We start from the raw sequence: 25,045 nt of genomic DNA on the forward strand, positions 1-25,045 counted from the left end.
ACAGTGGAAACAGTGTTAGACTTTATGTTTTGGGGCTCCAAAATCACTGCAGATGGTGATTGCAGCCATGAAATTAAAAGATGCTTACTCCTTGGAAGAAATGTTTTGACCAACCTAGAGAGCATATTAAAAAGCAGAGATATTACTTTGCCAACAAAGGTCCATCTAGTCAAGGCTATGGTTTTTCCTGTGGTCATGTATGAATGTGAGAGTTGGATTGTGAAGAAAGCTGAGCACCAAAGAATTGATGCTTTTGAACTGTGGTGTTGGAGAAGACTCTTGAGAGTCCCTTGGACTGCAAGGAGATCCAACCAGTCCATCCTAAAGGAGATCAGTCCTGAGTATTCGTTGGAAGGAATGATGCTAAAGCTGAAACTCCAGTACTTTGGCCACCTCATGTGAAGAGTTGACTCATTGGAAAAGACCCTGATGCTGGGAGGGATTGGGGGCAGGAGGAGAAGGGGACAACAGAGGATGAGATGGCTGGATGGCATCACCAACTCCATGCATATGAGTCTGTGTGACCTCCAGGAGTTGGTGATGGACAGGGAGGCCTGGCTTGCTGCAGTTCATGGGGTCACAGAGAGTCGGACACAACTGAGTGACTGAACTGAACTGAACATAAATGGTATTGTTTGTAATTTCAAATTCCACTTGTCCATTGCTGGCATATAGGGAAGTGATGGGCTTCTACACGTTAGCCGTGTTTGTGGCAACCTTGCTATAATTGATGTTTGCCCTTCTGCCTCTCCCATGTTTAAGCCTCGCCCAGCACACTGCTTGAGGTGTCCTGAGTGTGGCCTTGGATTTGCCTGGCTCTGTGCCTCTTCTCAAGGGTTAACCTGCCGTCGCCTGTCATCTCTGCCTGTTCTGATGCCTTACCCGGCGATCCAGAACTTGATCTGGCCAGCTTCCTATGGACACTTTCCCAGTTCAGTTTAGTTCAGCTGCTCAGTCGTGTCTGACTCTTTGCGAGCCCATGGACCGTAGCATGCCAGGCCTCCCTGTCCATCACCAACTCCCAGAGTTTACGCAAACTCATGTCCATTGAGTCAGTGATGTCATCCAACCATCTCATCCTTTGTCATCTGCTTCTTCTCCCACCTTCAATCTTTCCCAGCATCAGGGTCTTTTCCAATGAGTCAGCTCCTTGCATCAGGTGGCCAAAGTATTGGCGCTTCAGCTTCAGCATCAGTCCTTCCAATGAATATCCAGGAATGATTTCCTTTAGGATGGACTGGTTGGATCTCCTTGCTGTCCAAGGGACTCTCAAGAGTCTTCTCCAACACTTCAGTTCATAAGCATCAATTCTTCTGTGCTCAGCTTTCTTTATAGTCCAACTCTGACATCCACACATGCCTACTGGAAAAACCATAGCCTTGACTAGATGGACCTTTGTTGGCAAAGTAATGTCTCTGCTTTTAAATATGCTGTCTAGGTTGATCATAGCTTTCCTTCCAAGGAGCAAGCCTCTTCTAATTTCTCAGCCCCTCAGCAGAACTGACCCTTCCTCTGGGTCCTCTGGACTCTGCCTCCCAGCTTGATTCCAGCATCTATCACATCCTGCCCCACATCGCAGCAGCCTGTTTAGCTCTCTCTTCTCTGCAGGCTACCGATTCCCAGGGGCAAGGATGCAGACTTACTCAGTGGCCTCTGGGGAGCTGGGCCATTTGTGCGTCCGGAAACTCAGCCCCAGCTGGTAGAATTCAGTTCATCCTGCTGAGCCTTGATGAAGCCAGGCCACTGGGAGTCAGCCTCACTGTCTTAACTTGTTTGGGAAACCTTGGGGTGTCACAGAATACAATCCATTACTGGCATCTTCTTTGTGGTCACCTGTCACTCGGGGGGAGATGGGCACTAAATCAGAGCCGTGAGGCTGGCCTGTCACCCGCAGTGCCCTGTCGACTGCTGACACCACGGCTCAGTCATTTGCAGGGGTCCATTCTCCCAGGTCCTACGTGGCGGAGAGCCAGAGGGTTCTGCTCAGGATTCTATTTGTCTTTTAAATCGACAGATGTGCGGTTTCTACTTTGTGCCTCTCGGAAACTGCTGGCCCCAGTGTCTCGGGAGTGATGCCCCGAGGCTGGCTCTGCTGTGGCTGCCTGTCCCCTGACGGTCCACCTTTTGTCCTTGCTGAGCTGGGAACAGCTGCTCTCCAAGGGCTCCGCCCCGTTCCTCCTGCCTGTCTCCTCTTGACTGGGTCGCAGGCTTTTCGGATCAAAAGCTGCTGTTCTTTGGAAGGCTGATTCTCTTTGTCAAGAGTCGTTTTTGAGACAATGCATTTTAAGCCTATTAAATTTGATCAGACTTCACCTTCATTGTTATGTATGCTTAACAGCTCAAGATTAGTTTTGGAAAAAAAAAATTCCATCTATTCTGTGACAACTTATGTGGCTAATTAATGCTCTGCAGTGCACCGTGAAACTTTGCAAGGCACCACACAAACAGCAAGTCGTAACACATTTCCTATTTGAAGCTGTCTCAGTAAATTGAACATCTGTATTATAAGTAATACACCATGTTAGTAAATGGAACATCTTTTATTGATTTACCTTGTTAAGCGGGAAAATAATCCTTATGGTTTTATAAGCCTCCTGAAAGTTCCAGTAGGTGCCATTTGGAGCATGAATTTAGTTGAATAAATGAAGGCAGATGTCAAGCATTTAATTGGCTCTTCTCTCTCTCAGTTGGCTCTATCAATTTTGTAACTGTTGTTGGAGAAGACAAGATTCACCACTGGTATGAAACTGACAGTGAATTAGATGCTATTGGGTTTTGGAAAGAAGGAACTGGCTGTGAGAGTTAGTGCTCAATAATAGCTGATGTCATCATTTGGTCTTCGATTCCTCCAAGAACAGAGAGGAATAGGGAGGAAGGTGGTGGCAGCTTAACTCGATTGCCTCACAAAACTTGTTTTAAAGTCTTGAGCCTGACGTTAAATGTTCAAGGAACTTTTGTTTTCTACTCTGGGTTGTTTTCCTTCAATTCTCCAGCTAAAAAGATTTGACTGGGAAGTTGTATTTTTTTTTAATCTTGTGGCTCCTGGACCCCTGGAGGCTCAGATACCTGTCTTAAGAAGCAGGTATAAAAATGGCAATAAAAGTAGTATAAAAAGATAGTGGAGCAGGACTGAACTATGGTACATTCAGACAATGGAGTATTTTAGCACTGAATACAGTGCTGAAAATGATTTTGAGCTATGAAATATCTGTGTCTTTATGAAAAGACATGTGCTCAGTTGTGTCTGACTCTTTGTGACCCCTTGGACTGTAGCCCCCCAGGCTGCTCTTGTCCATGGAATTTTTCAGGCGAGAATACTGGAGTGGGTTGCTGTGCCCTCCTCCAGGGGATCTTCCTGACCCAGGGATGGAACATGCGTGTCTTGTGTCTCCCGCATATTCTTGACCACCAGCGCCACCTGGGAAGCCCCATGAACAGACACGAGAAAGTGAAAGTCACTCACTCGTCTGACTCTTTGCGACCCCATGGACTATACAGTCTGTGGAATTCTCCAGGCCAGAATACTGGAGTGGGTAGCTTTTCCCTTCTCCAGGGGATCTTCCCAACCCAGGGATCGAAGCCAGGTCTCCTGCATTGCTGCTGCTGCTGCTAAGTCACTTCAGTCGTATCCGACTCTGTGTGACCCCAGAGACGGCAGCCCACCAGGCTCCCCTGTGCAGGTAGATTTTTTACCAGCTGAGCCACAAGGGAAGCCCAAGAATACTGGAGTGGGTAGCCTATCCCTTGTCCAGGGGATCTTCCCCAGCCAGGAATTGAACCGGGGTCTCCTGCATTGTTGGTGGATTCCTTACCAACTGAGCTATGAGGGAAGCCCCATGAACAGACATAGAGCAAACTTAGATGCATTTCACTGTTAGTTCAGTCGATGAGTTATGTCTGGCTCTTTGCGACCCTGTGGACTGTGGCATGCCAGGCTTCCCTGTCCATCACCAACTCCCGGAGCTTACTCAAACTCATGTCCATTGAGTCAGTGATGCCATCCAACCATTTCATTCTCTGTTGTCCCCTTCTCCTCCGACCTTCAATCTTTCCCAGCATCAGGGTCTTTTCAATGAGTCAGCTCTTTGCATCAGGAAGAAACTAGTCTGAAAACGCCACATACTGTATGGCTCCAACTATATGGCCTTCTGGAAAAGGCAAAACTAAGGAGAAAGGAAAAAGATCAGTGGTTGCCAGGGGTAGGAGGTAGTAAGAAGAGGTGAGCAGGCAGAGCACAGAGAGCTTTCAGGGCAACGGAAATACTCTGTGTGATATCGTAGTGATAGGTACGTGTGATGATACACTGGTCCAAACCCATAGAGTGTACAGGAGTGAACCCTGATGGAAACATCGGGCGATCACCAAGTGTCACTTTAGGTCCATTGGTTGTAACAAATGTCCCACGCTGCTGGGAGATGATGGTAACAAGGGTTGTGTGTCCGGGGAGGGGGAATGTGGGAAATCTCTGTTCGCTCCTCTCAATTTTGCCATGAACCTAAAACTTCTCTTTTAAAAGCACTTAACTTGCTTTAAAAAATAATTTTGTTTATTTATTTCTGGCTGTGCTGGGTCTTTGTTGCTGCAAGGGTTTTTCTCTGGTAGCGGAGAGTGAGGGTTACTCTCGCTGCGGCGGGCAGGCTTCTCGCTGCGGCGGGCAGGCTTCTCGCTGTGGTGGACAGGCTTCTCGCTGCAGTGGGCACGCTTCTCAGTGTGGTGGGCACGCTTCTCACTGCGGTGGGCAGGCTTCTCATTGCGGCGGGCAGGCTTCTCATTGCGGCGGGCAGGCTTCTCATTGCGGCGGGCAGGCTTCTCGCTGCAGGCTTCTTGCTGCGGCGGGCAGGCTTCTCGCTGCGGTGGCCTCTCCTGTTGCAGAGCATGGGCTCCCGGGCACGCAGGCTTCAGTAGCTGCAGCACGTGGGCCCCGTGGTTGTGGCTCCTGGGCTCCAGAGCACAGGCCCAATAGCTATGGTGCAGGGGCTTAGTTGCCCTGCAGCATCTGGGGTCTTCCTGGATCAGGGAGCAAACCCATGTCTCCTGCATTGGCGGGCAGACTATTCAGCCCTGAGCCACCAGGGAAGCCCTAAAACTTCCCTTAAAAAACAATCTTAAAAAAAAATTTGCCAGAAAGCAGCCAAAGTGACTTTAGTGTTTTAAAATGTGATTTTTAAGCCACGAAAGGAGAGCTGCCCTGTTGGGAGATAAGAGGCTGAGGCCATGACTGGATTTGCCTTTGGAGCAGCCCCTTAGGATGGAAAGATTGGCACGGGAGACTGGAACAAGGGGACGGGTGGGGACAGACCAGCCGGCATCCGGGGCTCTGGGGTTGGATCCTGTCGGGAGGCGGCAGGTGGAACGATGGGGCCTGGCGGCTGCAGCAGGAACAGGGAGGAACTGGCGTGTTAATTAGCAGATGCTGAGTGCCCCTGCCTGCCTGGCCCTGAGCTGGGTGTTTCACATCTGATCCTCATCTGAGCTTGTCAGCCACCTCGGCTGATCAGCCTGGGTAGTTCCGATGAGAAAGCTGGGGCCTGGTGAGACTGAGGGTGTTCCAGATCACCTCTACTAAGCAGCAGGTGTTAATTGCTCAGTCATGTCTGATTCTTTACAAATCCACGGACTGTAGCCTGCCAGGCTCCTCTGCCCGTGGTATTCTCCAGGCAAGAATACTGGAGTGGGTAACCATTCCCTTCTCCGGGGGATCTTCCTGACCCAGGGATCAAACTCAGATCTCCTGCATTGCAGGTGGATTCTTTATTGTCTGAGCCACCAGGGAAGCCCCCATGTCCAAACTCAGAGTGGGTGGAATCAACAGGTCTCAGTGACTGTCTCAGAATGTGGGGGCAGGAGTGGGGTAGGAGAGATGTCTCTATCCTCCCTCTCCTGTAGGTCCTAGCCCCAGAGTTCTCTTATCCAAGACCCCCACCACCCCTGCACAATTTGCCCCATCTGCAACTGACCCATCTTGGAAAGAGCATTAAGCTTGGAGTCCTGGGTCTGAGGGCCAGATCTGACCTCAGCCCTCCTTGCTGGTTGCCTTTCCTTCTCAGAATGTCAGTGTCTTCAGAAGAATGCAGATGTCAATTTCATTGTGAGAATGAAAGAAAAGCATGTAGAAGAAGCCAGTGCCAAACCCAGCACCCAGGATAATGAGGGCTCATTCCATGCCCTTAGATAACGTTGGGTTTGCCTAAATTTGCGGAGTTCCAAGTTGGGTCATATAGTTGGACTTAAAAAAAAAATGTAATTCTCATCCATTGAATTTGTCAGTACTACTTGCACCCAACAGCCCTGGGGTGCATCCTGTGTTGGGGCCGTTAGGCCATCTCTGCAGACAGCTGTGAAGTCCTTTCAGGTGAGAGTGGTCGCTCTGTCCTGGTGAGTGCTCTCAGACAACTCATCCTAGAAACATCATCTCTTTTCTCATGCATAAACTTTCCTTTGCATCTTGACAGTGGCTGCAAGCTGATAAAGCTGCCCCTTTGATGGCCATGTACACCGCCTCATTTTCTCTTGGCTTTCTCTTTCAGTTGTGGCTGTTTATGTGAAGCAGTCCTGGTGGACTACTGAAGATGTACTAAGGACCTCTGATCCTTCAAGGGAGGGTCTGATGAAGGTGAGGCATTGCAAACTTAAGCGGATATTGTGAAACGGGTTGTAAAGGTCAGCGTACTTATTATCATGTTAGTAAGTTAGTCTGCCCCTGTGGATTCATTTTATAGGATTGCTCAAACAAAGTGCCCACAGACGGGGTGGTTTAAACAACAGAAATGTGTTATTTCCCAGTCCCAGAGGCTGGAAGTCCAAAAGCATGGTGTTGGTGGGGTCAGTTTCTTCCAAGGCCGGTGAGGGAGAATCTGCCCCAGGCCTGTCTCCTAACTTCAGCTCTCCTTGGCTTATCAGTGGTGCTCTCCCTGTTTCTTCCCATCCTCATCCCTTTGTCCCTGTCTGGCTCTGTCCAAATTCCCCTTTTCTATATGGACACCTGTCATGTTGGATTAGGGCCCACCCTAACGACCTCATCTTGATGTGGTCAAGACCCTTTTTCCAAATAAATCACATTCACAGCACTGGGGGTTAGGACTTTAATATCTTTTTGGTGGGCACCGTTTCATCTATAATACCCCACCTTCAAGAAAAATAGTGTTAATGGCTATATGTAACAAACAGCTGGCTATTGGTAAATCCCTCTTGCCTTCCTGAGTGGCCTCTGCTGTCTTAATTCTGAAACATTAATCCACATCATCTCTCTAGTGTGTAGGGAAGTTTTATTACATTCCAGTAGATTATTGGGCTTCCCTGGCGGTGCAGAGGTTAAAGCATCTGCCTGCAATGTGGGAGACCTGGGTTCGATCCCTGGGTTGGGAAGATCCCCTGGAGAAGGAAATGTCAACCCACTCCAGTATTCTTGCCTGGAGAATCCCATGGATGGAGGAGCTTGGTGGGCTACAGTCCACGGGTCGCAAAGAGTCGGACACGACTGAATGAAGTTTTATTACATTTCTAGATTTATTGGTACTTACTATGAGTTAGATATTGTGCTAGACGCTGGCCTGTGTATTACCTAGACTTTTGACAGGGATTATCTGACTTCAGAATCTTTAAGGTATTTGGTTTGTAGACAAAGAAATTGAAGCTGAGCCACATAGCTAGTAAGTGATTTAACTGGACACACACTCTATCCTCTCTGATGGCAGGCCTGGTGGGCTTTGAGGTGCTGTGGTTTTATAGAGACTAAGGATGGCAAGGGTAAAGTTTCCCTGTGGCTAAGGATGTTCAGCATCTTTTCATGTACTTTTTGTCCATTTTGGGGAGAGTAGCTATGAAAATCCTTGGCCCACTTTTTAATTGGATTGACTTTTTACTGTTAAGTTGTAAGAGTTTTTCCATATTATAGCTGCAAGCTCTTATTGCATATATTGTTAGCAAATATTTCTGCCCTTTCTATGGGTTATCTTTTTCAAGTATGTTTCAAGGTTATCACTTCCACCAGCTTTGTTGAAGTATAAGGTGGCACAAGTGGTAAAGAAACTGCCTGCCAAAAAAAAAAAAAAAAAGAAACTGCCTGCCAGTACAGAAGACATAAGAGACGTGGGTTCAATCCCTGGGCTGGGAAGATCCCCTGGAGACGGGCATGGCAACTCCCTCCAGTATTCTTGCCTGGAGAATCCCATGGACAGAGGAGCCTGACGGGCTACGGTCCACAGGGTCACAAAGAGTCAGACGTGAGTGAAGTGACTTAGCACGCATGCATGCGATTGACATATAACACTGTGTAAGTTTAAGGAGGGCTCAGTGGTAGAGAATTGCCTGCCAAGACGTGGGTTCAGTACTTGGGTCTGGAAGATCCCCTGGAGGAGGAAATGGCAGCCCACTCCAGTATTCTGGCATGGGAAATCCCATGGATAGAGGAGCCTGGCGGGCTACAGTCTATGGGGTCGCAAAAGAGTCACATACAACTTAGCGACTAAAGAACAGGTTTAAGGTGCTCAGTCTTGCTTTGATACACTGATACACTGCAAAATGATTACCACCACAGTGTTAGTTAAGCCTGCATTGCCTCACCTAATTGCCGTTTCTTTTTGTGTGGTGACCTATGCTCTTGGCAACTTTCAAGTATATAATGCAGGTATCGTTAGCTATAATCACTGTGCTGTGTATTAGACCCCCAGAACTTGTCCATCTTATTATTGGAAGTTTGAACCTACCGATCATCTTTCCCTTTTCCCCACGCCCTGTCCCTGGCAACCACCACTTAGCCTCTGTTGCTGTGAGTTTGACCCTTTAATGTTACACGTATAGGTGAGGTCATGCACTGTCTGTTTTTCCCCTTATTTCACTCAGCATCATGCCCTCCAGTTCCATCCATATTGTCACAAATGGCAGGACGTTTTCAGGTCTGGTTTTAATTGATTTGGTAGATATTATTTTGAAAAGGGCTTTCTTCCAGTAAATTAACGGTGGCTGGAGGTTCAGCAAATAAGCATGGTGTACTCAGTGAGGCTGCCTGACATAGTTCTGCGTATCACTGTCCATAGATGAAGCAGGTGGCATGAGCGAGTGGGTGTTCTAAATTCCAGGAACAGTCTGGGTTGCTGTTTAAATATACATACATACATACATACATACATATATGTATATATATAGTTTTTTTTCCAGAACAAGAGTGGTAAATTCCTTTGTGTATCAATTCCAAGTTTAGATGAGGAAAGCCCTCACATTTTCTGAAAATGTGGCTAATGCTGTGAACAGAAACGGAGTGTTAATTCCACTTAATGAACCAGGTTGTAAAGATCTGTCTGCCCCAGCTGTGTGTGGGGATAGTGTTCCTCTCAATTTATAGAACTTGGGGTCTTGACTTCTTTCCTTTTAATTGCATTCTATTTCTTAGCCAGCTCTTCTTTACAAATTACCAAACCAAACCAAACTGAAACCCAGCTTCCTTAGTATTCTTTCTGTGAACATCATTAGTGGCCCTAATTGAGGGATTAGAACTGGATCTTAGTTTTTTGTTTTCAGAAATGTCTCTAAGTCAGAATCACATGTTGTACATTCTTCCCCCCACCCCGCTCCCCGTAATGAAATTGGACAAATTAAGTGCATTTTCTTTCTTTCCTTTATTCTCCTGCCAGGTTTTGATTGGTTATTTCCCTTCTGCCAGATGCAATCTGTTTTTCTCTTCTGGCTTTCCCCTGAACTTTTTGGTTTTATAAGTTGAAAAATATAACCTCCCACATCACACCCGTTGGGTTTCGTGATGAGCTAGTTATTCTCAAAGTCAGAACTTGATTTGGCTGCTACTGTCTGAAATACAAAATTGGGGTGGCTTCTCAGAGTTAAGCTGGTGTGGCTTTTGCAAATCTTTTTCTCATCTAAGATTTGGCTCCAGATGAAGGTGAAATAGTTTGCATTCTGGGCCAATTAATAAGTTTATTGGCACTAAGCACTTCGTGCCATTTGTTAGAGGGCCGCAAGCTGATTTATTTTTATTACTGAAGCATCTGAAAAACATAAAAGTGTTTGACAGACCACTGAGGCAGTCTTCTCCCTTGACTTGTGGAAGAAACAAACTGAAACGAACTGTGAGCTGCTGAAGCTCTCCCAGCAAATCTAAGTCGAGAAGCCACAACCACAAATGATGATGATAAATATTTAAGGGTCAAGGATTAAATATAAAGGGCTTCCCTGGTGGCTCAGCAGTGAAAGAATCTGTCTGCAATGCAGGAGACTCAGGTTCGATCCCTGAGTGGGGAAGATCCTCTGGAGAAGGAAATGGAAGCCCACTCCAGTATTCTTGCCTGGAGAATCCCATGGACAGAGCCTGGTGGGCTACAGTCCTTAGCGTCACAAAGAGTTGGACACGACTGAGGCCGCTGAGCACAGCACACATTAAATATAAAACCAAGCATCATATTTATGTCAAACGTACGGACTTCCCGTGTGGCACAGAAAATGCCTGCAGTGCAGGAGAAGTGAGTTCAATCCCAGGGTCAGGAAGATCCCCTGAAGGAGGGCATGGCAACCCACTCCAGTATTCTTGCCTGGAAAACCCTGTGGACAGAGGAGCCTGGTGGGCTACAGTCCAGGGGGCTGCAAAGAGTCGGACACGACTGAGCACACGCAGCAGCAGTTCCCTCTCCCAGAGCCCGCATGGACGAAAATCTGGGCTGCAGCAGGTCCACTGGCCTGGGACTCAGAAGTCCTGCTCTGGGGTTTCAGACCTGGCCTGCCTTTGGCAGAGCCCTCATCCAACTGTCTTAAGTCCTCTTGTGAACAAGGCAGTGAAATAAACAAATGTAACTGCTTACCCTCCTTGAGCTTCAGTTTCCTCACCTGTAAACCAGGATTTCCCTTGCGGCTGGTAAGAGTCAAACGGTAGCATGTGGGTGGCAGTCTCAGCCCAGGCATTGATAATACTCTTGCTGATTTCATCGTGGTGCATACGAAAGGGTGATACACACCCAGGCCCTTAGGCTGTCATATGGGAATGTTGTTGGAGTAAAATCTAATAATACTGTCATTGTGTCACTGGCTGTTTGGTTTTACCTCAAGCGCCACATTTTAGTGGTTTCTTGTAGTTGTCCAGAGGGCTGAATTTAGACTGTATCTGGGCTCAGTCTCATAGAATGGGGATTGATTAGTTATGTCTGCTGTGGGTGCAGGAGGCCTTCATTTGTACCACCTGTGCCAGCCGTGAAATTAAGACGCTTGGTCTTTGGAAGAAAAGCTATACCTAACCTAGACAGCATATTAAAAAGCAGAGACATTACTTTGCCAACAAAGATCCATATGGTCAAAGCTATGGTTTTTCCAGTAGTCATGTATGGATGTGAGAGTTGGACCATAAAGAAGGCTGAGCACCAAAGAATTGATGCTTTTGAGCTGAGGAGTTGGAGGAGACTCTTGAGATCCCCTTGGATTGCAAGGAGATCAAACCAGTCAATCCTAACGGACATCAACCTTGAATATTCATTAGAAGGACTGATGCTGAAGCTGAAGCTCCAATACTTTGGCCCCCTGATACAAAGAACTGACTCATTTGGAAAGACTCTGATGCTGGGAAAGATTGAAGGCAGGGGGAGAAGGGGACAGCAGAGGATGATGGCATCACCGACTCAACGGACATGAGTTTGAGCAACCTTTTGGAGTTGGTGATGGACGGGGAAGCCTGGCATGCTGCAGTCCATGGGGGTGCAAAAAGTCGGACATGACCGAGCAACTGAACTGTGCCAGCCATGGGTTATGTGCACGCAGAGAATGCTGACAGGCAGGAACAGGAAGTCACTTTGACTTGTTAATGATGAAGCCCTTTTGTGGGCCTGAGCTTGACCGCAGTACAGTTTCCTCAATTGTCGTGACATTGCAATGGGTGAGAGATGGTTCCATATGTAGCCTTGGGATGGGCTGGGCCTTGAGTTCCAGTAACTCTGTGGGGTTGAGACACTAGTATGTACTCAAAATCTGTCACAAGTCATTGAAAATCAGTTGATCTTGGTGTAGCCACTGCACACCAGTTATGACCCTCTATTATTCACCTTGTTCTGAGCGTCAGAATCCTTGAGCTGTTGTTAAAGATATGGCAGATTGGGTTTCTCCCTGGACACATCTAGGTTTCTGCTGAAATGGCTTGCCTGGAAGCCACCTCCTGTTTCACTGATATGTGACTCTCCTCTGCCTCCTCACACTCCCCGTCTGTGGCTCTGGAGACCAAGGGGGCCTTTCTGGCCCTCCCCCCTGCTCCTGGAGGCCAGGGTGGGTGTGAAAGGCCAGGGTTGAGAACACCTCCGTGAGAAACTGTGATCCTCAGTTTGGATCTCAAGCACGAGACGAATTGCGCGGTGGGGGAGCCCACACCTGGCCCCCGGCGTGTGGGTTGATTCCAAGCATCGAATTTATTGCGTCTGACTTTTCCTACTTGTCTCACTCAGATGTTCTTTTTGTTTTTCCTTCAAAGGTTCAGTCATTTGGGGAAAGGATTGTGCTTTTCGTTCTGAACGTCGTTATTTTTGGAAGACTAGAAAGGCATTTGGATGATGATGACATGTTTTTTTTACCTCACTCTGTGAAGGAGGAGGCTAAGATTCTGTGGCGAGATGGAGCAGCCGTTGGATTTTACACAACCAAAAGGGAAGGTGAGGGTCATGCGGCCACGTGGGGCCACCACCCCTTCAGACTTGCAGGGAGGCTCCGGGTGCCTGCTTGCTCGGAGGATGCCCTGAGCACAGACGCTCCTTGGAGAGAATCTTCTGGCGCGAGAACTGCCACTAGCTCAGCTGGCATGTAAATAAGCCCAAGGTATGGATTTCGATTTCACCACATTTCTCGTTTTACTGGCAAAGAGGATGAAGATCCCTTACAGCCCTTGGGTTCCCAGGTAGTGCCCTGTCCCCTGTAAAATGGTTGTTGCCATGAATGTTTGTAAAATGGCTTTGCAAGCACAATGCTGTTCGTTTCTTTTCTTTAATGTTACCAGTTTGCTCTCAGGAAGAACACCATTGCTAACAGCTGACATGTGGTGCAAAGGCGCACTGGATGCCAAGATTTATAGACATTACCTCAGAAAAGAGGGAGGTCGGCCACGATAGCGAGGTTAGGGTAAAGCCCTGGGACTTGATTTTAGGGGTGGTGAGGAGCAGGGTGTGCTCTTTTGTCTAAAGGATCACGCTCTTCTTCAACATTGGTTCCTTTAATAGTTTCTTTGACTTTGAAAGTTCTGTCAATATCTCTGACCCAGCTGGTCAGGCCCTATCATTTAATTCTTACAAAGTTCTGAATTTTAGCAAAAGTGAAATTCCCAAGTGCATCACCACAGATACGCTATTATCTCAGTTGAGTGTTTTTCCCCTGGGGATTCAAAGGCTACTACCGTGGTTTTGAGCTGTGTTCACGTGTGTCTGTTCCACGTGTCCAGGATGGAATACATCTGCATTCCTCACTTTTTTCCTTCCCTCGGTGTGGTGTGAGACCACTTGCGTCTCATGCAGACAAGCCGTGTAGGTCATTATTTGTCAGAGTCGATCATAGAGGCAGAGGCACCCGTGTCTGTCAGCTCCTTCGGTCATTGAGAGCAGTTTGTCCTTCGATTCTGATGTACGGTTTCACTCCTTGGGGTGGCTGTGTTCTCTAGTCATTCATTTAGATAGACCAAGGGATCTGGAGAAGCCTCAAAGAGGAAGTATTTTGGTAATTCCTTTTCTCAGGCGACTCATTTGCTGTCATCTGCTACCAAATGGCTTGTGTTCAGTTTGTGGCAAAATCCTTTGTGCTATAAATGTCCTACTAACAGTAATGAAAACTGTTAATAGATTTGGACTTGATGTGTGAGCCACGGTGTAGGGGCAGAAAGAGCTTGCCAGCGCTGCTGTTGCTGCTGGTCTCCGTGATATCCCAGACTTTGTTCCAAGAGAATCAAGCAGAGGTTGGGTGTGATGTCTCATTCATCTCAAGGCAGACCCAGAACTATGGCGTGGAAGGAGGATATTAAGCTGTCCGAGTCTGAGGCAGATCAGACTCGGTGCTTGGATTTCTGCCTCCTCTTCATTTCTCATGAATTCTACAAATCTGATGGAAAGTTCTCTGCTTGGGATTCCTTGGTGGCTCAGACGATGAAGAATCTGCCTGCAATGCAGGAGACCTGGGTTCAGTCCCTTGGTTAGGAAGATCCCCTGGAGAAGGAAATGGCAACCCACTCCAGTATTCTTGCCTGGAGAATTCCATGGACAGAGGAGCCCGGTGGGCTACAGTTCATGGTGTCGAAAAGGGTCAGACATGACCGAGTGACTAATAGTTTCACACTCATTTTCTCTGAAGCTGCTTACTAGGTCTCGTTTTCACCCATGACCCATGAACTGATTTTTTTTAAGTGGCAATTGACTGTTAGTCACCCAGAAACTGAGTTTAAGAAGTATCAAATGAATAGAAAATTCAGTAAATAAAAAGTATTTTTCTGGCAATTAAAAACATTTTTTTTTTACTGCTTATTTCTGGATTAGCTTGTTTTTTGGAGAGCCAGAATAAAAGTATTTCTGTGGAGTAGTTACATAGACTTTGCTACCATCATTGTTTGAGAGTTCCAGTCACTTCGCATGCTTGCTTGTCCTCAGTGATTCTGCAATTTGGTATCTGATATCTAATTTTGATTTTAATTTGCATTTTCCTAATGGTATTATCATATTTTCATGTGCTTTTCTGATGGTCATATATCTTCTTAGGTGAAGTGTCTGTTCAGATATTTTTGCCTATTTTTTTATTGGGTTGTTTGTTTTCTCATTAATATTACTGAGCATTGAGTATTCTTTCTATGTTATGCTCTCTGTTCTTCATCAGATATATTTTGAAAACATTTTCATTTTGGCCTAATAATTTTTTCAGAGCACAGAAGTTTTAAATTTTAGTGCAACCTAATTTATCATTTACCAAATGTTATTATAATTCAGCTCAAACTATTTTCCAATTTACTTTATGATTTTGATGGTTTCTTAAAAAGTAAGTTTTTAATTTCCAGATATTTGTGAGCATTTCCAGATGTTTTATTTTTTGTTGATTTTTAATTTAATTCTGTTGCAATAAGATAATATAGTCTGCAACATTTTAATATTTTGCAACCTATTGAGAGTTGTTTTATAGTCCTGTATGTGGTTTATCTTGGTAGATACTCCATATGGACTTGAAAGTGGGTGTATTTTGCAGGTATTGGGTTTCATGTTTTGAAAATGTTAGTTAGATTAAGATGATTGATACTGTCATTCAATATTCTTACTAATATTTTTACCTGATTGTGAAGTTCTGCGGGAAGTATGTTAAAGTCTTTGTGATTGTGGGTTCACCTCTTTCTTCTTTTAGTTCTGTCCGTATTTTGTACTTCATGTATTTTGGAATTTTGTCATTAATCACATCTAAATTATAATTGCTATATTTGTCTAATGTATTGACCATTTTGTCGTTATGAAGTGGCCCTCCACTTGTCTTCAGTGATATCTCTTGTTATGAAATTTATTTTCTTTACTATTAATACAGCCACTTCATCTTCTTATGCTTACTGTCTGCATAGAATATATTCTTCCTAGCCTTTTACTTTTAGTCATTTATGTCTTTATATTTAAAGCATGTGTTTTGTTGACAGCATCAAATTGGGTCTTAGATTTTAAATCTAGTTTTAATAATCTCTGTCTTTTGATTGGAATATTAGTCTATTTCCATTTAATTATTCATATGGTTGTACTTAGATCTTCTCTGTTGCGATTTGTTTTCTGTCTTCTGTTTCTTTTTTTCTCTGTTCTTCTTATTTTGTTTTAATCAGATTTTTTTACTGCTTCATTTTAATTTCTTTCTTGGCATTCTGCTTTATATTTTTGTACTTTTAAAAGTTGTTGCTCTAGAGATTACATATGCATCTTAAACTTGGATTAACTTAGAGTGCATATTGAATTACTTAAGGTAAAATATGGAAACCTTGCAATAGTATATTTTCATGTACCTATTATTTCATAGTGCTGTTGTTGTGTTGATATATTAGATGTTTGTTATAAACCTGTTGCTACTGACTTATACATTTTAATTTAGATAGTTATATCTTTTAAAGGTATAAAGAAAAATATGTAATTTAGAAATGTTTATCCAGATATTTACCATTAAAATTTTTTTGTATAGGTTCCAGTTGCCCTTCAGGCTAAAATTCTTCGTTTAAAATTTCTTGTAGGGAGTTGATGGCAATAAAATCTCTCAGGGTTTGTTTATTGAAAATGTCTTTATTTCACTTACATATTTGAAGTGTTGTATATCCAGTTATAGAACAGTTTGTGATACCTTTTTTCCTTCAGAAATTGAATATATTGTTCCAGTATCTTCTGGCTTTCATAGTCTTTGGTGAGAAGTCAGCAATTTATTGTTGTTCTTCACACATAAAATGGCATTTTTCTCTGAATGCTTTCAAGTCTTTCTCTTTAGCTTTTTTTTTGCAGTTTAACTGTGATTTTTCTAGGAGTGATTTTATTTTCATTTCTTTTTGGGGCTTTGTTGAACTTTCTGAATCCAGTTTCCTACGAAATTTGGGAAGATTTTGGTGATTAGTTCTTCAAATTTTTATACTCTCTTCTTTATCTGAGATTCCAGTTATATGTATGTTGGGGTGCTTCATATTGTCTTGTAGTCTCTGAAATTTGGTTTATTTTTATTCAAACATTTTCCACTTTTTTGGTTGGATAATTTCTGTTGATCTGTATTCAGGTTTATCTGCCATCTCCAAACTGTCATTGAGCTTATTTAAAGATTTCAGTTATTGTAGGTTTCACCTGTATAATTTCTATTATGTATAGTTTCTGTTTCTCTGTTGAGATTCTCTGTTTATTCATTGAGCATATCTTTCCCTTTAATTTAAAGAATTACTTTAATTCTTTGAACATATTTGTAAAGTCATTTTGAGTTCTTTGTCTGCCAAATCCGACATCTGGACCTATTTAAAATCAGTTATATTAGAGTGACAGCAACATGGTGGAATAAAAAGCTCCCCTTCAGTCTACACCCAGTAAAGCATTTGCAGTTCAGCAAAAGTGCCTCTGGTCAACACACCAGTATGGTGGAAAATTCTGCACGTCTGTACATTTAAAGCTGGCTGGGCTGGAACGCAGAGGGAAGGCAGAGCTAGGGAGCAGCAGACTGGCTCTCCGGCTGTGGGACCTGAGCCCCTCGTCCAGAGAACAGATAGCAACAGGGGGTGAGGGAAAGCAACCCTGGCCTCTGAGGTGCTGGTCCAACCCGGACTCCTTCCTGCCAGTGTCCTCCCCTGTGGCAGCAGAGTCTGCAACTCAGGGATGCTGGGCACCAGGGAAGAGAGCACAGCCAGTGACATTGGCAGCAGGAAGGCCTCAGTGGCCCCTGCAGACACAAGAAGCAATAACGAGGATACAGAGCCACTCCTCCCACAGAAGTGGTAGAGGATAGAATGGACCAACGCGCAAATGTAATTGGAGGTTGCTCACACGACTGAGCGACTTCACTTTCACCTTTCACTTTCATGCACTGGAGAAGGAAATGGCAACCCACTCCAGTGTTCTTGCCTGGAGGATCTCAGGGACGGGAGAGCCTGGTGGGCTCTGGTCTATGGGGTCGCACAAGGGTCGGACACGACTGAAGCGGCTTAGCAGCAGCAGCAGCAGCAGGAGGTAAGGAAAACCATAAACTTGTGCTATTGCGCCATCTACTGGAAAACAAAAGACCGAATTTCTGCCCTGTTGAATCAGAATCGAGCAGAAAGATCCTACTTCAGATGTACTGACCGAGGAACAGCTCATCAAGTGCCGTGAAGAACCAAAGTAACACCATACCACAAAAGGAAAATGACATTTCTCCAGAAGCCAAATTTAAAGTCATGGAATATCACAATTTAACTGACAAAAAATTCAAAAGAGGTGTCATGAAGAAATTCATTGAGTAACAAGAAAACTCAGAAAGGCAGTTCAGTGAGCTCAGGAATAAAATTAGTGATCAGAAGTAATACATTACTAAAGACTCTAAAAAAAATCAAGCAGAAATTCTGGAGCTGAAGAACTCAATAAATGAGATAAAGAATGCATTAGAAAGCCCTGGAAATGTTTCAGATCATATGGAAGAGAGAAGTAGTGAGTTCAAAGACAGAAATCTATAAATGATGCAAATATTAGAGGAAAGAGAAATAAGGCATTAAAAAATGAGGACATTCTATGAGAGCTATCCAGCTTTACGGGAAGGGTAAACATGAGGGTAACGTGTATCCCAAAAGGAGAGGAGAAGGAGAAGGGAGCAGAGAGATTCCTTAAAGAAATCAAAGCTGAGTTCTCAAACCTGCACAAGAAATTGGGTAAGCAAGTCCTTAAAACTAAGAGAACACCCAATTGCCTCAATGCCAAAAGACCTTCTTTAAGACAAACTATCTTAGAACTATCAAAAATCAATGACAAAGAATTAATTTTAAAGGCAGACAGAGATGAGGGGGATGATGATAACGTCCAGAAACACCCACAAAGTCTAGCAGCAGATTTCTCAGCAGGAAGTCTACAGGCCAGGAAGGAGGAGAATGATATTTTAAAGATACTGAAAGATGCAAAATGTCACCTGAAAATACTTTATCCAGAAATATTATCACTCAGATATAAAGGTGAAATAAAGACTTCCTGAGATAAATAAAAATTGAGGGAGTTCACCAACACTAGCTATGCCTTACAGGAAATGTTGAAAGGAGTTTTTCTGCCAGAACCAATAAGGTAAAAGGACAGAAAAGCAAGTTAATAAATATGAATAGAATCAGAAAATTATAACTGTTCATCAGAATCAGTTTTAAACATTTTAGTATAGCATAAAGGTTAAAGGGGGAAAATCAGAAAAAAAATAACTAGAGCCACGGCCATTTGAACATGAAAAGGGATAGTTTGAAAAAAAGAAAAATAGAGAAGGAGAAGCAGGGAAAGGACAAGAACCCTATAGGTAAATGAAGATAAGATGCTATCAGCAGGAAAAGGATTATTGTATCTATGAGATGTTTTATACAAGCCTCATGGTAACCACAAAACATAAATCTAGAACAGAGGCATGAAAGGTAAAAAAGGAGGAAACTGTGAAAAAATGTAGAAAACCACAAAACCAAGATGACAGGCTGGAACACAAAGAAAAAGAAGCCAGCAGTGATATAGAGAAACCGGCAACAAAGATGGAATGGCAGTACTAAGTCCTCATTCATCAATCATTACCCTGAACGCAGATGGAGTGCATTCACCCCTCAGAAGACACAGAGTGGCTGTGTGGATTAAAAAACAAGAACCAACTTGTTACTGGAGATTCCAGGAGACTCACTTCAGCTCTGAAAATAAACATAGGCTAAGAGTGAAGGGTTGGAAGATGGTGTTCCAAGGAAATGGCAGCCGAAAGAAAGTGGGTGAAGCCATACTCAGCAGAGAAAATAGACGTAAAGTCAAAAAATTTACCAAGAGACCAAAATGGGTGGTATGTAAAAATAAAGGGATAAGGGGGACAGTTTATCAAGAAAACAGCATAGTGGTTCACACACACACACACACACACACACACACACATACATATGCATTTAACATAAGGGCACCAAAATATATATAATTGTTAACAGACCTAAAGGGAGGAATTGACAGCAACACCATAATAGTGGGGGACTTCAGCATCTCTTTTACATCCATGGCTAAATCATCCAGACAAAAAAATCAACAAGGAAACTGGGCCTTAAGTGAAACATTAGACCAGATGGATTGGATAGATTTGTACAGACATTCCATCCAAAAGCAGCAGAATACACATTCTTCTCAAGAGCCCATGGAACTTTCTCAAGGGTAGGCCATATGTTGGGACACAAAACAAATCTCAGTAAATTTAAGAAGACTGAACTCATATCAAGCATCTTTTCTGATCACCATGGTATGGTATGAAACTAAAAGTCAACTACAAGAACAAAGCTGGGAAAATCACAGATGTGTGGAGACTGAACAAAGTGTTACCGAGTGGCTAAGTCAATGAAGAAGTCAAAGGAGAAATAAAAAATCACCTGAAGGTCAAAGGAAGATGAAAAGACAACATACCAAAATTTATAAGATGTAGCAAAAGTGGTACCAAGAGGGAAGTTTATAGCAAAACAGGCCTACCTCAGGATACAAGAAAAATCCTAATGAACAATCTGAACTTACACTGAAAGGAACGAGAAGAAAAAGAACAAAGAAAGCCCAAAGTCAGTAGAAGGAGAGAAATAATAAAATCAGAAATGAAAGAGGAGAAATAACAATGTATACCACAGAAACACCAAGGGTTACAAGAGAATATTATGAACAGCTATATGCCAACAAATTGGACAACCTAGAAGAAACGCACGGATTCTTAGAATTGAACAAGTGTCCAAGGCTGAATCATGAATAAATAAAAAATCTGAATAGACTGATCACTAATACAGAGATTGAAACAGTAGTCAGAAGCTCCCACCAAACAGAAGTTCAGAACCAGGCAGCTTCACAGGTGAATTCTACCAACTATTCAAAGCTTTAAGGCCTGTCTTTCCAAAACTATTCCTAAATATGTAATAGAAGGGAATGCTTTCTAACTCACTTTGCAAGGACAGCATCACCCTAATACAAAAACCAGACAAAGACAACACACGTATATACGCACACGCAGAGTGATGGACATAGTCCAATATCTCTGATGAACATAGTTGTAAAAATCCTCAACAAAATATTAGCAAAGAAACTCCAATAATGCATTAAAAGCTTTGTGTCCCATGATCAAATGGGATTTGTTCCAGAGGTGCAAGAACAGTTCAATGTAGGGACTTCTCTGGTAGTCCAGTGGTTAAGAATCCACCTTCCCATGCAAGGGACACAGGTTCAATCCTTGGCTGAGGAACTAAGAGCCCACATGCCATGGGGCAGCTAAGCCTGTGTGCCACAGCTAAGGCTCAATACAGTCAAAAATAAATACATAAATATTTAAAAAATGGTTCAACATATGCAGATCAGTCAGCCTGATGCAGTGCATAAACAAATTGAAGAATTAAAACATACAATTGTCTCTGTAGACGGAGAAAATCAGTTGATAAGATTAAACATCCCCTTATGATAAAAATTCTCAATAAAGTGATGTAGAAGGGACATCAGTTCAGTTTAGTTCAGTCGCTCAGTCGTGTCCAGCTCTTTGTGACCCCATGGACTGCAGCATGCTAGGCCTCCCTGTCCATCACTAACTCCTGGAGCTTACTCAAACTCATGTCCATTGAGTCGGTGATGCCATCCAACCATCTCATCCTCTGTCATCCCCTTCTCCTCCCACCTTCAATCTTTCCCAGCATCAGGGTCTTTTCAAATGAGTCAGTTCTTCACATCAGGTGGCCAAAGTATTGGAGTTTCAGCTTTAGCATCAGTCCTTCCAAAGAATATTCAAGACTGATTTCCTTTAGGATGGACTGGTTGGATCTCCTTGCAGTCCAAGGGACTTTCAAGAGTCTTCTCCAACACCACAGTTCAAAAGCATCAATTCTTTGGTGCTCAGCTTTCTTTACAGTCCAACTCTCACATCCATGCATGCCTACTGGAAAAACTTTGACTAGATGGACCTTTGTTGGCAAAGTAACGTCTCTGCTTTTTAATATGCTGTCTAGGTTGGTCATAACTTTCCTTCCAAGGAGTAAGTGTCTTTTAACTTCATGGCAGCAATCACAATCTGCAGTGATTTTGGAACCCCTCAAAATAAAGTCTGTAACTGTTTCCACTATTTCCCCATCTATTTGCCATGAACTGATGGGACCAGATGCCATGATTTTAGTTTTCTGAAAGTTGAGTTTGAAGCCAACTTTTTCACTCTCCTTTTTCACTTTCATCAAGAGGCTCTTTAGTTCTTCTTCGCTTTCTGCCATAAGGGTGGTGTCATTGGCATATCTGAGGTTATTGATATTTCTCCTGGGAATCTTGACTGCTGGGACATATGTAAACATAATATAGGTCATATTTGGTAATCTTACCGCCAATATCACACTCGATCATGAAAAACTGAAAGCTCTGTCTTGAAAATCAGGAACAAGACCAGAACAAGACTCTTGCCACTCTTATTTAACATAGTATTGGACGCCCTAGCAAGGACAGTTAGGTAAGAAAAAGAAATAAAAGGTATCCATTTTAGAAAAGAAGAAGTAAAACTCTTTGTAGATGACGTGATTTTATATCAATGTATAGAATACCCTTAAGATTCTACCAAAGAACTATTAGCCATAATCAGCAGATACAGTGAAGTTGGAAGGTACAAATTCAGCATACAGAAATGTGCTATGTTCCTAATATGCTAACAATGAACTAGCAGAAAGAGAAATTAAGAAAACAATTCTACTTATAATTGCCACAAAAAGGATCAAATACCTAGGAATAAATTTGACCTGGAGGTAAAAGACCTGAAATGGAAGAAGACACAAATAAATGGAAAGATATTCTGTGCTCATGAATTGGGAGAATTAACATGGTTAAAATGTCCAAATGACCTAAAGCAATCTACAGATTTAGTGTAATCCCTACCAAAATACCAAGAATATTTTTCACAGAAATTAAACCAAAAAAATCTAGAATTTATACGGAACCACAAAAGACTTGAAATAGCCAAAGCCATCCCGAGAGAAAGGACAAAGCTGGAGAGACCACATTTTCTGATTCCACACTCTGTTTACAAAGTATGGCAATTAAAACAGCATGGTCTTTGCAGAAAAAAGTACATAGGTCAATGGAATGGAATTGAGAACCCAGACATAAACTCACACACATAAAATCTATTACGTTATAACAAAAGAGCAAAGAACATACAATGAGGAAAGGATTGTTTCTTCAGTAAATGGTGTTGGGGACAGCCAACATGAAAATAGGTGAAACTGCACGCTCTCTCACCCTACACCCCAAAATCAACTGAAAATGGATTAAAGACTTGGATGAAAGGCCTGAAACCATAAAGCTTCCAGAATAAAATATAGGCAGCACACCGTTTGGCTTTGATTTTAGCAATCCTTGTCTAGATATGTTTCCTCAGGCAAGAGAAACAGCTGCAAAAGAGATCGTCAACAAAATGAGAAGATTACCTACCAACTGGGAGAAGATACTTGTAAATGTACATATAAGGTGTTAATATGCCAAATATATAAAGAACTCATACAATTCAACCACCGAAAAATAAACAACTTGGTTTTAAAAAATGGACAGAATATCTGAAATAGACTTTTTTCCCACAAAAGACATACGGATGGCCAACAGGCATATGAAAGGATGTTTGACATCACTAACTATCAGGAAATGCAAATCAGAACCACAATGAGGTATTACTTCATGCCTGTTGGAATAGCTGTTATCAAAAAGGCAAGAAATAGCAAGTGTCGGCAAGGATGTGGAGAAAAGGAAACTGTATGCTCCCATATACTGTGGGTAGGAGCATAAATTGGTGTAGCCACTGTGGAAAACAGTTGGGAGATTACTGAAAAATTCAGAATAGAACTATTCTGTGATCCAGCTGTCCTATATCTGAGTATGCAAAGAATATGAAAACACTAATTCAAAGAGATATATGCACCCCTATGTTCATCACAGCATTCTTCGTAATAGCCGAGACATGGTAACAACTCAAGTGCCCATCAGCAGATGCATGGACACAGGTGTGGCAGATAGACACAGTGGAATACTACACAGCCGTAGAAGATGAAACAGTGCCCTTTCTGACAACATGAGCAGACCTTGAGGGCGTTATCCTAAATGAAATAAGTGAGATGGAGAAAGACAAATGCTGCAGAATTTCTCATATGGGAAATAATGTAAAAACATATGGGGATTTCTCATATGGGAAATAATATGAAAACAAACAAAAACCCAAAGTAAGTGAACAAACCAAACCTAGTAAGGACAGTTAGATATGGAGACCAGAGTAGTGGCTGCCACAGGGCAGGGGGCAGAACGGGGAGGGTGAGATGGGTAAAGGGGCTGAACTGTATGGCGAAAAAAATGAAATCAGCTCTTTTGACTATTACCTTTCTTTTTTTCCCTGACCATAGCTCACAATTTCGGGTTTCCCTGGTGGCTCAGATGGTAAAGTGTCTGCCCGCAGTGCGGGAGACCTGGGTTCGATCCCTGGGTCGGGAAGATCCCCTGGAGAAGGAAATGGCAACCCATTCCAGTATTCCTGCCTGGAAAATCCCACGGACCGAGGAGCCTGGTGGGCTACAGTCCATGGGGTTGCAAAGAGTCGGACACGACTGAGCGACTTCACTTTCACCTTTCTTTTTTCCCTGACCATAGGTCACAATTTCCTGTTTCTTTGCATGTGTTTGTTGAAGACTAGATGTTACAGACACATTGCAGCAACTCTGACTTTTTAAGTATGTGTTTTTGAGGACTTTTGATCTGAGAGGTAGTCAGCTTGCCTGGATTCAAATCACAAGCTCTGTCTCCTTTGATATGTAGCTGCTACTGTGTATTGGTGCTTTGTCTCATGGCTGCCTCTGTAGCTTAGCTCTATAGAGGTCTTCTCTGTACCTGCAAAGTTGATGGTTCGACAAGGTTTGGGCATGGATGCTGTTGACCCCTGTGGTTTCTGTGCTTCTGCTGGCCTTAGGGTCTGTACCCTCATCCATCAAGCCCATTTGGCTTCAGCTTTCTGCCAGCTGAGGAATGTCCTTGGTTAAAAAAGCATCAAACTCATAAAGATCTGATCCTGTGTAGTTCCATCCTTCAAGGCTGGGTATCTCTGGTTTCTGACTTCTTTTGGTTGGGTTCCCTGGGATCTCCTTCACTCGTGTGTAGATAATTTATGAGCCAGGAATTTGGCAGTTGCTCTGAATTAGGGTTTCATTCATTCTGTGGTTTCATGTTGACACTTTGCCTTTAAATTTTTAGCTGCCTGAAAATTTCCTAGTCCTGAAATCTGATCTTTGACACCTTTAGCTGGTCACACTGCAGTTTTTCCTACCAATATTTTCTGTAGCCTTGGGGGTTGAGTTACACCCTGTAGCCAGCAAGCTGCAAACACACAGGTTTTAGCTATTTTA

At 43.4% G+C, this 25,045-nt stretch overlaps 1 protein-coding gene across 1 annotated transcript in view; it reads left to right on the top strand.

Annotated features, from left to right (window-relative positions):
* The window catches only part of FAM169B (family with sequence similarity 169 member B), a 79,118-nt gene that overhangs the window by 29,131 nt on the left and 24,942 nt on the right, over positions 1-25,045 (top strand). The window contains exons 4-5 of the mRNA XM_018065850.1: positions 6,528-6,613; positions 12,452-12,629. Coding sequence (XP_017921339.1) covers positions 6,528-6,613; positions 12,452-12,629 — 264 coding nt within the window. The remainder of the gene's footprint in view (positions 1-6,527; positions 6,614-12,451; positions 12,630-25,045) is intronic.

The sequence above is a fragment of the Capra hircus genome, chromosome 21 (assembly GCF_001704415.2).
Source record: "Capra hircus breed San Clemente chromosome 21, ASM170441v1, whole genome shotgun sequence".
NCBI lineage: Eukaryota > Metazoa > Chordata > Mammalia > Artiodactyla > Bovidae > Capra > Capra hircus.